At 38.2% G+C, this 12,956-nt stretch overlaps 2 protein-coding genes across 18 annotated transcripts in view; one reads left to right on the top strand and one right to left on the bottom strand.

Annotated features, from left to right (window-relative positions):
- xpr1b (xenotropic and polytropic retrovirus receptor 1b) overlaps positions 1 to 12,956 on the bottom strand; it is a 573,636-nt gene that overhangs the window by 395,035 nt on the left and 165,645 nt on the right. The gene's annotated exons all lie outside the window — the stretch shown is intronic.
- rc3h1b (ring finger and CCCH-type domains 1b) overlaps positions 1 to 12,956 on the top strand; it is a 39,878-nt gene that overhangs the window by 11,908 nt on the left and 15,014 nt on the right. For all 17 annotated transcript variants that reach the window (XM_073917963.1, XM_073917983.1, XM_073917940.1 and 14 more), the window contains 5 exons: positions 3,232 to 3,463; positions 5,977 to 6,198; positions 8,645 to 8,844; positions 9,065 to 9,483; positions 11,517 to 11,672. In XM_073917963.1, the coding sequence (XP_073774064.1) occupies positions 3,232 to 3,463; positions 5,977 to 6,198; positions 8,645 to 8,844; positions 9,065 to 9,483; positions 11,517 to 11,672 (1,229 nt within the window). The remainder of the gene's footprint in view (positions 1 to 3,231; positions 3,464 to 5,976; positions 6,199 to 8,644; positions 8,845 to 9,064; positions 9,484 to 11,516; positions 11,673 to 12,956) is intronic.

Below are 12,956 nucleotides of genomic sequence, written 5' to 3'. Positions count from 1 at the left end.
ATTGAGTCGTTGTCTTACTGGATTATTTTAAAACAGATTAAATTCAGAACTAAGCATTGCAGTACGGCACTGAAATCCTCAAATGATCTGCTCCAGTTTAATATCGATATAGTTTTGCTGAAGAAACTAATTATTGCGTCACACCTGTCATATTTAGTTTGACTGAATCAGTCTTCAGTTTCTCTCTCCTTTTGGTGTGAATACCAGATTGATTACACCCGTTGTAGAATGACTGCAGGGTGACACATACGTTTTTAATAGAAGATCCTCCCACTTGTTCTCTTTGCAAAAGCACTTTATCAATGAAGCTTGTTCTATTATTGTGTCGGCTTTAATTGTGTGAAGAATGTTTTGCAATCATTGTATATCCAGTGTTTTTAGCTGCTGTGACATGAGTGGAACAATCACCTCTAGTTTCTGATCCCACCTAATAATCTCTTCTGGAATAAAATAGATAAAATGGCCAATAAATCATGAAGATGAGTGAATGAGCTGGAGGAATGATTGTGAAAGGCACATGCAGTAGGCTTACATATCATTCCTGCTCGCTCGTCAGGATTTTGCACTCAAACGATTTCATTCAGCCAGAATCTTCATCTTTATATGTTATACAAAGATGTGCTGCTATCAATAGTTGGAGATGAGCAAACCCTTTAAATGGCCTTGTGTGTATTTAGACCTACTAACTAGGGGTGTCAAATCAAAATCGATCGAAATTTATGCTCAATTTCGATTATCGAATCAAAAAATAGAATCGTCGATGCTGCCACGCCCCCATGTCACGTTAGCTTGGCTTGCCAAGCGGGAAATAACAGGCTTGTTGAAGTGCTTGTTAAACTGCAGAAGCAGGAGACCCGTCGACAGAACTTAAACCCTCTCCTCTTTCAATGAAGTCGCCAGTGTGTAAGCATTTTGGAGTTTTGCAAGCTCTGCTATGTACGTATTACGTACGGTTCGTTCGATAGACAACACCGGCATCGCGATCCTCCGCCGTTGCAAATCCGCTCGTGAAAAGTACACACTCAGACCGTTTACACTGTCTTTGTTTTTAAATGGCATTTTAGAACGACAATGATTTGACATCCACAGTGGCGTGTAGCATTTCTGTGCAGCCCTCCTTCCTCTCTACCTCTGAAAATGCACATCACGTGACCACACAGACACAGACGCACACAGCCATGCGTTCCAGACTGCAGGTCCAGGCAGTCAGAGGACTGCTTCAATCTTTCACTCACTTGTACTTAGTCATTTTAGCGAACACCTCAGATACTGTTGGCTGGTTCCTGTTGGTTGTGCGTCTTTTTTTGTGCGTCTTTTTTTGTGCGTCTTTTTGACGCCATTATAACGACACAGATCACTGCCTATTCACGAGTCCCGCAGAAAAAGTGATTGACAGGTGGTAATTATGTGTGTAACTTGCCTTTATTCATTTACTGTATGATTTGTTTATGGCTAAAACAAAGACCATGCAGGTCAGGTAGTTTAAACGGTAGGCTACAAATAATTAATTGGTCATTAATTATTTAATTATTCATAATCGAAAATCGAATCGAATCATGCCTTCTGAATCGAAAATGTAATCGAACCGAGGATTTGGAGGATCGTGACACCCTTACTACTAACATACAGGATCTAGATGTTTTGTTCACTAAACCCTGGCTGGAAATATTCTGAAAATTAAAAACAAAACTTCAAAAAAAAAATTTAATATTCAAATTGCTTGAATATTTAGTAATAGAACTTGAATATACTTGTTTCCATGAACCGTTTTTAAGCCTGTTTCCTTTTAGTAAAGAAAAAATGGAAAAGAGGCTTTATTTAATAGGACAGTGATATGAAGCTTGAAGCATTAGAATTGGTACTTGGTATTGGTCAGTCACCTTCATGAGAATTCAGTACAGGGGTATCGACTGCAACCCACCCCACCCCCACCGATTCAGGGCTCTGTTTTCACATCTCTAGTTTGAAAAAAGTCAGGAAAATGGGGGAGTCCAGCTCTGCTTAGATGGCATTGTTTAGTGGCGAAAGAGGGAAGGACTTTCATGAAAGGGGGAGTTTCAGTATGTGCATGAGCTGTTTTTTTACAGAGGCAACGCAAACACAGACACGTTTACATGGACATCAGTAATCAAATTATTTGCCTTTATCTGAATGAGACAATAATGTGATGGTGTTTACATGAGTTGCTTTTTGAATGTTCCTTTTATGATCACGTTTACATGTTACATATAGCACATAGATTGATTAACGTCATCATGTCACCACGATATCCACATTTCCTCTAGAGCTTCATGTAATTTTAGGTGTTTGGTTCTTAATTTGTCGACTTTAACTGCACTTTGGCACTTTCACTGTAATTTACACATTTGGGTCCATATGCCAGCTGTGCACTCATTGTGGAGAAATGGAAATAAAACCTTTGTGGTAGCACATTTATAAATGCAACACTGACGAACAATGCCTTCAAACAATTCTTCTACTACTAAATGTTTAAATTATGGTTGGTAAAACAACGTGGTGTCTTTCTGAACACTATTAACAGGTAAAATGAGTCCTCGAAGCTATATCATGCATATTAATGAAGTTGCTTCTCATTCACAATAGAGCGCACTGATTGATTCGAACCAAGTCTTTCTTATGAATTAATAAACAAATGTGCTGAAAACTCAATGACATCACTTTGTACTCACTGATACAGACAGCCAAACTACAAGCTGGAATTTACATAAGGATGCTTTAAAGGACAAACTGGAATAATGAATTTGCTGTAAACAAAGCAAAAACAACAAATGTTTACTTGTTAGCTTGATATACGTGTACTAATAGTGCTTTTAGCAACGTGGGACATGTATATGACTTTCAACACTTCAAAAAATGTGTTTTGGCGTTTCATGACCCATGACCGCACACGTGTGGTTTGTTTACAATTTCTAGTTCACTTTCCTAAAGAGCTGTATAAAAAAGCAACCCGCACCTAATAAACAAAACCGCATTGTGATTGGTCTCCACCAAAGCAAGTGAACTAATGGACTTTTCTGGTGTGAATATTTCTTAGACAATATTACCTTTTTTGTAAAACTGTAATCTGGAAAATGGCACTTTTGCTTGTGTGACATTACTTGACTATATATATATATATATATATATATATATATATATATATATATATATATATATATATATATATATATATATGGATTTTTTTTAAGCGTCTGCATGATCTTTATTCAGATGCTCCTCCTCCAACCTGGGAGCAGCTTGAGAAGGGTCTTGTGGCGGTAAAGACGGTGGTGCATGGCCTTGTGGACTTCATCCAGAACCACAGCAAGAAGGGTGCAGACACTCAACAGCCCCCACAGCACAGCAAATACAAGACATACATGTGCAGAGACATGAAGCAGAAAGGAGGCTGTCCCAGAGGAGCTAGCTGCACTTTCGCTCACTCTCAGGAGGAGCTGGAAAAGTGAGTGTCATTGCAACATGTCACATGTTCAGTTGTGGTAACCCTTTAACTAGTGTGATCAGTCTAGGCTGGTCTCTAGAGGATAGGATTGGTATATTTTGCATAATGTGATCAGCTGCTAAATTCACATTCGCTTTACTGCAATGACTCGCGCTGAGCCAGAGAAACATGCACCACTAGTTTATAAGCAAATATTGTTTATTAACGATCATAGCATTTATATAACAGTTTAGGTTGATCAAACATTTAGGCCCAATTCTACTCCTTAGCCTTTCCCTTTACCTCTCGTTTTGCGCGTGCACGCCAAGGGGTAGAGGTGTCCCAATTCTCTTTACCTTGAAGGCGTAGGGCTAAGGGGAAGGGGTGAATAACCCTTCGAACAAAGATTTTTCAGGACCACACTTGAAACCAAGGGGTAAACCTGGGAAAATTTCCCAGAATAAACCAGCCACAGCGGCAGTATTGCTGAACTCGGAAGGAGATCCACAAATTAGTATTTTTTGTCATTATTACGAATTTTTAAGACAAACAAACACATGTTTTTATATATTTATATCCGTGTTTTACCGTCATGCTTTAAAAAAAACCCGCTAAATTTCGCAATCTATAATCCCTATTAAATAACTCCTATACAGCAGTCCCACAGCATTTTGACACTGGAATACCCTGTCAGTAATGTCTAGTGGCTGTCAATGGGCTTTTTAGAGTATCTACTTTAATGTTAGTGTTGTTTTCGTGTGTTTACATCGATGAATATAACCACTGTGGAAATACACAGTACTGTTAAGATCTTATTGCCACATTAGATCATTATGATAACATAATATATGGCTTCAGTGATCTCCTGAAGATAAATACCAGAAAATAACACAACTGGAATCACTACAGCAGTCGCGATCGTCTGATCTCATATGAAGCAAGAGATTGCGATGACATCTGATAACGTGTGCAGGTGCTGTCCAAATTCTTAAGGGTCAATTTTGAAGCCCTAGGGGTAGGGGTAGGGGTACAAAAATAGAATTGGGATTGGGCCTTACTTCTCATCTCACAGTTATCGGGCCCTATCATACACCCGGCGCAGTGTGGCGCAAGACGCGGCGCAGTAGTCTTTTGGTAGTTTCAGCTTGGCGCAAGAGTCGTTTTGAGGCGTTGCGCTACGCAGTTTAAATAGCAAATGCATTAGCGCTCATTTGTGCGCCCATAGGCGTTCTGGTCTAAAAAGGAAGGCGTTTCTGAGGCGGACCGCTGGCGCGTTGCTATTTTGAGAAACTATAATAGATTTTTCATTAGACCAAAACTTACCCGGTCTAAACTCCAGCGCAGAGTTGCGCCTCGCTTACGCACTGCTTAATACGCACAAGAGAGCAATAGGCAAATCTCTTTACATATGAAAAAATTTTAATATTAAGGATATATATAGGATAAAATAAGAATAGATATAGAATATAAATATAAAGGATTATAATATTACAAAACATTTTCTAGCCTATATAAATATGAAAAATCACCGCTTTTATGTCTTCTTCATCTCGGGAGGCTTTTTCAGTTCATTCATAACAATTTGCTTTTGTATAATGTTATTATTATTAGCAGTATTATTTAATATATCCATATTTATATTTGTTTTATTAAAAACAAGCTTAGATTTGTCCACCTGTCAGGTTTAAGACCATATGGGGCATGGCAGGTGTATTTGGAAATAACTCAGTATTTTGACCACACTTGGTCATTATTGTTCATTTATTCGTTTGCTAGAAATTAGAACTGAATTTAGAAATAGTTTTGAAACCAATATTTGCGCTTAACAAACAAAATTAATTATTTATAGACTAATTGATGTCTGTGCGTAAAGGTTTCCCTATCCAAGAGCGAATGTGAAAGTAGTTCCATTATCTCTCATTCTCACGCAGTAGATGCTCTGTTTAACAGTTTTCTGTTAAAAAAAACTGTCAACTGTTAACTGTTTGCTTGTGAAATGCTCATTTTTTCCACTTAGACTTACTTTGCGTCCTGTAAATAGCGAATGCACTCTTGGCGCGACGCAGCTGGGTCTTAAAGGGAATGGGAGATGAGACTCTAATTGGTTTATTCTCAAAACACACCTATAACTCATTAAGAAAATATACTCAACCCTTTTAGACCATGCGCCTTGGCGCAGGGCAGATTTCCCGTCCTTAAATTAGCAAAAACGCGTCCTGACACGCCCTGAAAGCGTTTGAGCTCTGCACATGGACCGTCAAAATAGAGCCCATCGTCACTTTAATGAATTTTAAGAGAAGTTGAGGAATTAACATGTTGTAAATCCAGCAGCTCTGATCTCTCCACTGCAGTTTAGGCTAAAATGGTGGCACCCATCACTGATCAAACAATAGGTTGTCACCTTTTTTTTACCCCTTATGTGAGAAAGCATCAGTAAATCATAATTGGTTATGATCTGTAATTAAACCAATATCAAATGGTTCTTGTCTGCATTGCAATGCACTGTACAACTTTTTGATTTTGATACTCTGTAGGTATCGTAAAATGAACAAACGTCTTGCTGCGCGAGTGCCCTGCACCCCTGGCCTGCTGCCTGAGGACGTGATCCCACTGGAGCCAACCCGGAAGGGCTCTGGCATTACCAATGGTCTTCCCCAGCTCATCCCCAGAGGCACAGACTCTTCCACGTATGACCTCTTACTTAAACCCAAAATGGATGGCCCTAGTCTGAGTGCTCCTGGGTCACCACCAGACTCGTAAGTCTTTGCTACCTCTTCTGTTTCATCATTTCGTCAGCTTTGTTTGGAAACTACTATTAAATCAATGGAGAAACTGTTATAGCTTTGAAAATAAACACAGTCAAGCATATAAAGTACATGATGGCAAATCGATCACTCAAGCCTTGTTAAACCTTATTTCAGTTTTAAATAAATCATACCAGCCAATTAAATCACACTAGATTAGTTTTAAACGTTTTCTTTATTGTATTTTTACATCAATACAAACGATAACATTTACATATGATTACTTTTTTCTCTCTTTTAAACAAAGAGTTGCAACATCATGTTACTATTATATGTATTAGAGAATTAAAACACTAAAACAAATACTGAAAAAAGTAGAGGGAAGGGGCAAAGAACTGAAAGAAAAAAAAATGTAAAAAGAGGGGGTGGGTGGGGGGTTGAGGTGTTTCTACTCAATCACTGCTCTCTTGTTAAAGCACTTAATAAACGGTTTCCATGTTACATGGAAATTCTATTTTTTAAGAGAAAGTCCTAGCTTTTCAAGTTGCAGGCAAGACATGACATTTTTTGTTCATGTTCTGTAACGGGGAGGATCTTTTCATTTCCAATTGAGTAAAATCAATCTTTGTGCTAAAAGGGTTATAAATCTAATCACTGTACATTGATTATTAGATAATTCTGCATCATCACTGACACCGGATATAGCTAAAATAGGCCCGGGTATATTTGTTTTCCCACCATTTTTGAAATTATTTGAAAAACCGAAATCCAATAATTAACAATTTTAGGACAACTCCAAAACATGTGACTGAGCGATGCCATGGTTTGATTGCATCTATCACACAGTGGGTCTACGAAAGAGAAAGAGTTTTAGGGCTCTATTTTGATGGTCCATGCGCAAAGCGCAAAACGTAGGGCGCAAACGCTTTCAGGGTGTGTCAGGACGCGTTTTTGCAAATTTAAGGACGGGAAATCTGCCTTGCGCCAAGGCGCATAGTCTAAAAGGGTTGAGTTTATTTTATTAATGAGTTATAGGTGTGTTTTGAGAATAAACCAATTAGAGTCTCATCTCCCATTCCCTTTAAGAGTCAGCTGCTTCACGCCAAGAGTGCATTCACTATTTACAGGGCGCAAAGTAAGTCTAAGTGGAAAAAATGAGCATTTCACAAGCAAACAGTTAACAGTTTTTTAACGGAAAACTGTTAAACAGAGCATCTACTGCGTGAGAATGAGAGATAATGGAACTACTTTCACATTCGATCTTGGATAGAAAAACCTTTACGCACAGACATCAATTAGCCTATAAAAAATTAATTGCGTTTGTTAAGCGCAAATCTTGGTTTCAAAACTATTTCTAAATTCAGTTCTAATTTCTAGCAAACGAATAAATGAACAATAATGACCAAGTGTGGTCAAAATACTGAGTTATTTCCAAATACACCTGCCATGCCCCATATGGTCTTAAACCTGACAGGTGGGCAAATCTAAGCTTGTTTTTAATAAAACAAATATAAATACGGATATAATAAATAATACTGCTAATCATAATAACATTATACAAAAGCAAATTGTTATGAATGAACTGAAAAAGACTCCCGGGATGAAGAAGACATAAAAGCAGTGATTTTTCATATTTATGTAGGCTAGAAAATAATATGTTTTGTAATATTTTAATCCTTTATATTTATATTCTATATCTATTCTTATTTTATCCTATATATATCCTTAATATTAAATTTTTTTCATATGTAAAGAGATTTGCCTTTTGCTCTCTTGTGCGTATTAAGCAGTGTGTAAGCGAGGCGCAACTCTGCGCCGGAGTTTAGACCGGGTTTGTTTTGGTCTAATGAAAAATCTATTATAGGTTCTCAAAATAGCAACGCGCCAGCGGTCCGCCTCAGAACGCATTCCTTTGTAGACCAAATGAGCGCTAATGCATTTGCTATTTAAACAGCGTAGCGCAACGCCTCAAAACGACTCTTGCGGCAAGCTGAAACTACCAAAAGACTACTGCGCCGCGTCTTGCGCCACACTGCGCCGGGTGTATGATAGGGCCCTTAATACTTGATACACTGAACTACAATGAACTTGTTCTTGTGCTTCCTCCCATTGCCAGTTTTCAATTTCTGCTCCGAGATCCTCTTCCTACTCCATTTTGAGATGCTCAGATGAAACATCACATTCTAACTAAGATAATTTATTATATATAATTGAAATTCCTCCTTTCAAAAAATTATCACATATACATTACATGAAACATTAGGTCATGAAAATTTACTTCAACGTCATTGAATTTTAGTTGTAAAAATGTGTATGAGCTCTGCCTCTAAAATATCTAATCAACCTTATTTAACTTCTTCTAAATCTAGCACAAGTTGCTGGGTGAATATTTGCATTAAAGGTCTAGCTGTAACAAGAAGCTGCATCACTCACTTATTTCTGTCTTTCTCTCGTTCAGTTTGGATAAACCTGGCTTGTCTCTGACACCCCACCCTGTGCCTCATCCCAGAACGGAGCACTTAACCATGCCCAAGCAGGGGGCAGTCGTGCCCAGAGGTACACCGCAGATGTATCCACAGCAGCAGCCTGAGCTCTTCTATCCAGAGCCCGCCAGACCTCCTCCCTCAGGATCTCAGTATGATGCTCAGTACCCAGCAGGTGATTGCAGATGCTTGTCTGAACAGATTATGAAGACGGTGTGATTTTTAAGGTCTATGTTAAACTAGTGCAGCGTTTCATGCAGGAATTATCTAAGATTCTGGCCATAGAAATCTGCAGACGCAAAACGAAAGACATTTTGGACAATGTTTGTATCTAGTCAGATTGATTAAGAGCGACAATTCTAAGTACTCATAACCATCCATTTCTTTTCTTACAGGTAATCCTTACGCGTACCAACCTCCACAATACGTTTCTCACCGCTACATCCGTAATCCGCCTCCCCCGGGTGAGTCGGCAGTACCACCTTACCCGGAGCCCTACCCAGGTTACGGCCCAGAAAGCCAATATCAGAGCCACCACTCCAGTCCCTCTTTCTCAACACACACCTATGCACCGCCCTCCCATTACAGTCGCAGACACTATCCCGCACCCCCACCCCCATTTGCCCCTCCCAGAGATGACTTGGTCAGGATGAGCCCAGTTCCTTTGGATCTTCCCCCGGCTGCTATGCCTCCTCCAGCAGGGGCCGCAGGTTCCCTGTACCACACTCAAGAGACATCATCCAGAGACCGATACGCACCGGACGGGTACTATCCTGCTGGACCACACCACAGCCAAATGAGGTCTCACATAAGAGTGAGTTCTGTCTTTCTGAAAGTTTTCTCATGCTGAACGATACTACTTACTCTTGCATTAAAGTGTAAATAAGGCCTACCATGACTTTGAATAATCAATATTTGAATAACATAGATTTGGGATACATCAATATAAAGAGACATTTGCCGTTTACTCACTCTTGACTTGTTTGTTGTTCTGTTGAGCACAAAAGAAGATATTTTGAAGCATGTAGGAAACCTGTAACTATTGACTTCTATTGATCTTATTCTTCACTGTGGAAGTGCGCTCGTTTTTGCGATTGTTTTAGAACTTCTGATTCAGTTGCCTATGGGAGAAATGACTAGAAATAATTAACGTCAGAAAACGGTCAAACTAATTACTCTACAAACAAGTGCTTATATGACTATACAGACGAAGCAGAATAATATAATAATTTTATCGCCTAAAAAATGAATGGAAGTGAATGAGACCGGAAGTCTCGAGCCAAAAAGATTCAAAGATTCTTGCTCGTATGCGAAGAATGAGGTGAATAAGAGAAAAAACAAATTTTATTGAAAGTCAATGGTTTTGGGTTTTTAACATTCTACAAAATATCTTTTTTGTGTTCAACAGTTTTAGTGTGCATCTTACTATCAAGATATTGCAACTGTAGTATATGTGTTTGGAACTCAAGGTAACAATGTGTGAAGCCTGATTTTTTTTTTCTATCGCCTGACACTGCGTTGCAGACCTTTGCTGACTGCGTGCACACCTCACAAAGCAGATGAGGCTTTTATACTTGACACGTTCGCCGTTGAGATATTCTTTAAAGCGACTGGGGACGGTCTAAAAGAAATCCACCGTAAATCAGACGGATAAACAGAGAAGTGGAAAGTTTACGGAACTACGTCATATCATTAATATCATTCCAGATTTTTAAACTAATTATTTTAATGGAATATTTTAACGAATATAAAATTTATAACCATTCAAGGTTTTTTTAATTAAATTTTAATGCACCACTTGCTTTTGTTCATATCTCGGACAGTTTTACTTATTAAAGTATTAAAATATTAATGACAAGAGAAAATGGTTTCTCTACAAATAGATTTTTTTTAATCATGGCAAGAATAAAAGCAAATAAGTACACTTAATAAAAAGTACTAATGTTTTTTTTACACATTACTGTCTGGCTAGTTTCTTTCCTCTACTTATATGCTAAAAAAACAATAGTGGTCCAAAATTCCTGACCATTGTCACCAAAAAAGACCAGGAAAAACAGGGCATCCCTTGTTCCTTAATTATAGTTTTGTAACTATTAAATTGTTTTAAATAAAAAATTCTAACATATACATCAGTGTAAACCCTATAAATGATGGAAAAACATATTTCTGTAATTGTGTACTTGGGTATCCACTGTTGCCATGGCCTATTTTGGCTTTAACAACCTTCAGGCTTTAAAATCCCTCAAGTTTTCCCAAACATTTTAACAAAAACTTTCTTCCCTTCCCACTGCTGTTGCAATATCAAACCTGTCCATAAAGTTTTTAAAAAAACCTTTTTTGACAAAATTATTAGCCCCTTTAAGCTATTTTTTTTTCTTAGTCTTAACCATTATTATACAATAACTTACCTAATTACCCTAATCTGCATAGTTACCCTAATTAACCTAGTTAAGCCTTTAAATCTCACTTTATGCTGTATAGAAGTGTCTTGAAAAATATCTAGTCAAATATTATTTACTATCTTCATGGCAAAGATAAAATAAATCAGTTATTAGAAATGAGTTATTAAAATTATTATGTTAATAAATGTGCCGAAACAATCTTCCCTCCGTTAAACAGAAATTGTGGAAAAAAATAAACACGGGTGCTAATAATTCAGGGGGGCTAATGATTCTGACTTCAACTGTATATATATATATATATATAAATAAAACTCACTTCTGTTTGTTTGTTTGTTTGTTTGTTTGTTTGTTTGTTTGTGTGGAAAAAGAGCTCACCACAAAGTCATTTAATCAATGTAAAAACTCTCTCGTGTTGACATTCATTGGTATGTTTTCTGCTGGGCAGGACCCGTATCGCTCTCAGCCCAGTCTGGATGACTTGCATCGCAGGCGTAAGGAGCTGCTCATCCAGCTAGAGGAGAGGAAAGTCATCTCTCCTCCACCCTTCGCTGCCTCCCCAACTCTCCCCACACACCCGTTCCCCCACGACTACCCTCAGGAGGTGAGTCCTGAGGAGGATCTTTTAGCACTTATATCATGAAAAATCATCATAATATGGAAGCTTATATTCACAGAATATATTTGTTATATATTTGAGAGTTGAGTACTCAGTATAAAAGACATTCCACAGGGTTCCCATACTTCTTAAAAAAAACTGAATTTCAGAAATGAATTGAAAACATAGGTCCTTGAAAGTGCTTGAATTGAAAGTGTATGGTGTTATTTTAACTATTGTACTGTGTTACTTTCAAAAACAGAATGAAAAAAAGAGAAATTCTAAATTTTAAAATCTTAAATCTTAATGTTATTCATCAGGGATCACTACACTTGCTCCTGGAGGTCCGGTGTATTGCAGATTTTAGCTCTAATCCTAATCAAACACACCTAAACAGGCTAATCAAGGTCTTACTATGTATACTTGAAACACCCAGGCAGGTGTGTTGAGGCAAGTTAGAGCTAAACACTTGCAGGGCACCGAACCTCCAGGAAAGAGATTGATGACCCCTGTTATACATGAACACTGACAAATAATGCATTTCATCAATACTTCAGAAATCGTGTTTGAATATTAGCAGTATTGAATTTAACTAATCGTATTAAAGTTTCTTTAAACATGACTTTAAAACGACACATTCAAAACATCATCATCATGACATTTTAATGTGAAGTGTAAGTGAAATGTTAAGTACAGGAAGGATTTTCATAGTGCTATATTTGCTGGGGGTGTGAATTACTAAGGTGCTTGATCATGGCTCGAAATTGCGACCATTTTGGTCGCATATGAGCCCGAAAATTAATCTATGCGACCTCATAATATATCTGGGAGCATTAGTGCGACTGCAAATAATTGTAGTGCAACCTGATTTTTTCTAAAAACGTGCTGAATCGCTCTTCCCTGCCGCTATATTGGTTTATATTAGCTGTCAATCACTCAAGGTATTCCGCTGTCAGGTGACAGGGAAGGAGCTTTTATGACCACGGGAAATGCAAACGGCTAAAGAGTGAAAACTTAAAGCACACAGGTTTGCAAACCCCATCCAAAGCTGAGGCGCAGATAAGAGCGATCATGACGTGGTGAACATTGACCCGCCAGCTGAGATCAATCGAGTACGTGCTTTTTGGAGAAGGCGCCCAAATCTCGATGCGTTGCATTCACTGTGTGTTCAGCGCAAATGTCCGCTAAAAGTCAAATCTAATACTGTACATATCATCGCCAAAGAAGCTCGCCTTTACTAAATTTGAAACTGAAACTGCGGCTCATAACAAACTGCGGTAATCCGCCGGT

The sequence above is a fragment of the Danio rerio genome, chromosome 2 (genome assembly GCF_049306965.1).
Source record: "Danio rerio strain Tuebingen ecotype United States chromosome 2, GRCz12tu, whole genome shotgun sequence".
Lineage (NCBI taxonomy): Eukaryota > Metazoa > Chordata > Actinopteri > Cypriniformes > Danionidae > Danio > Danio rerio.
This window is presented reverse-complemented; position numbering and strand designations above follow the sequence as displayed.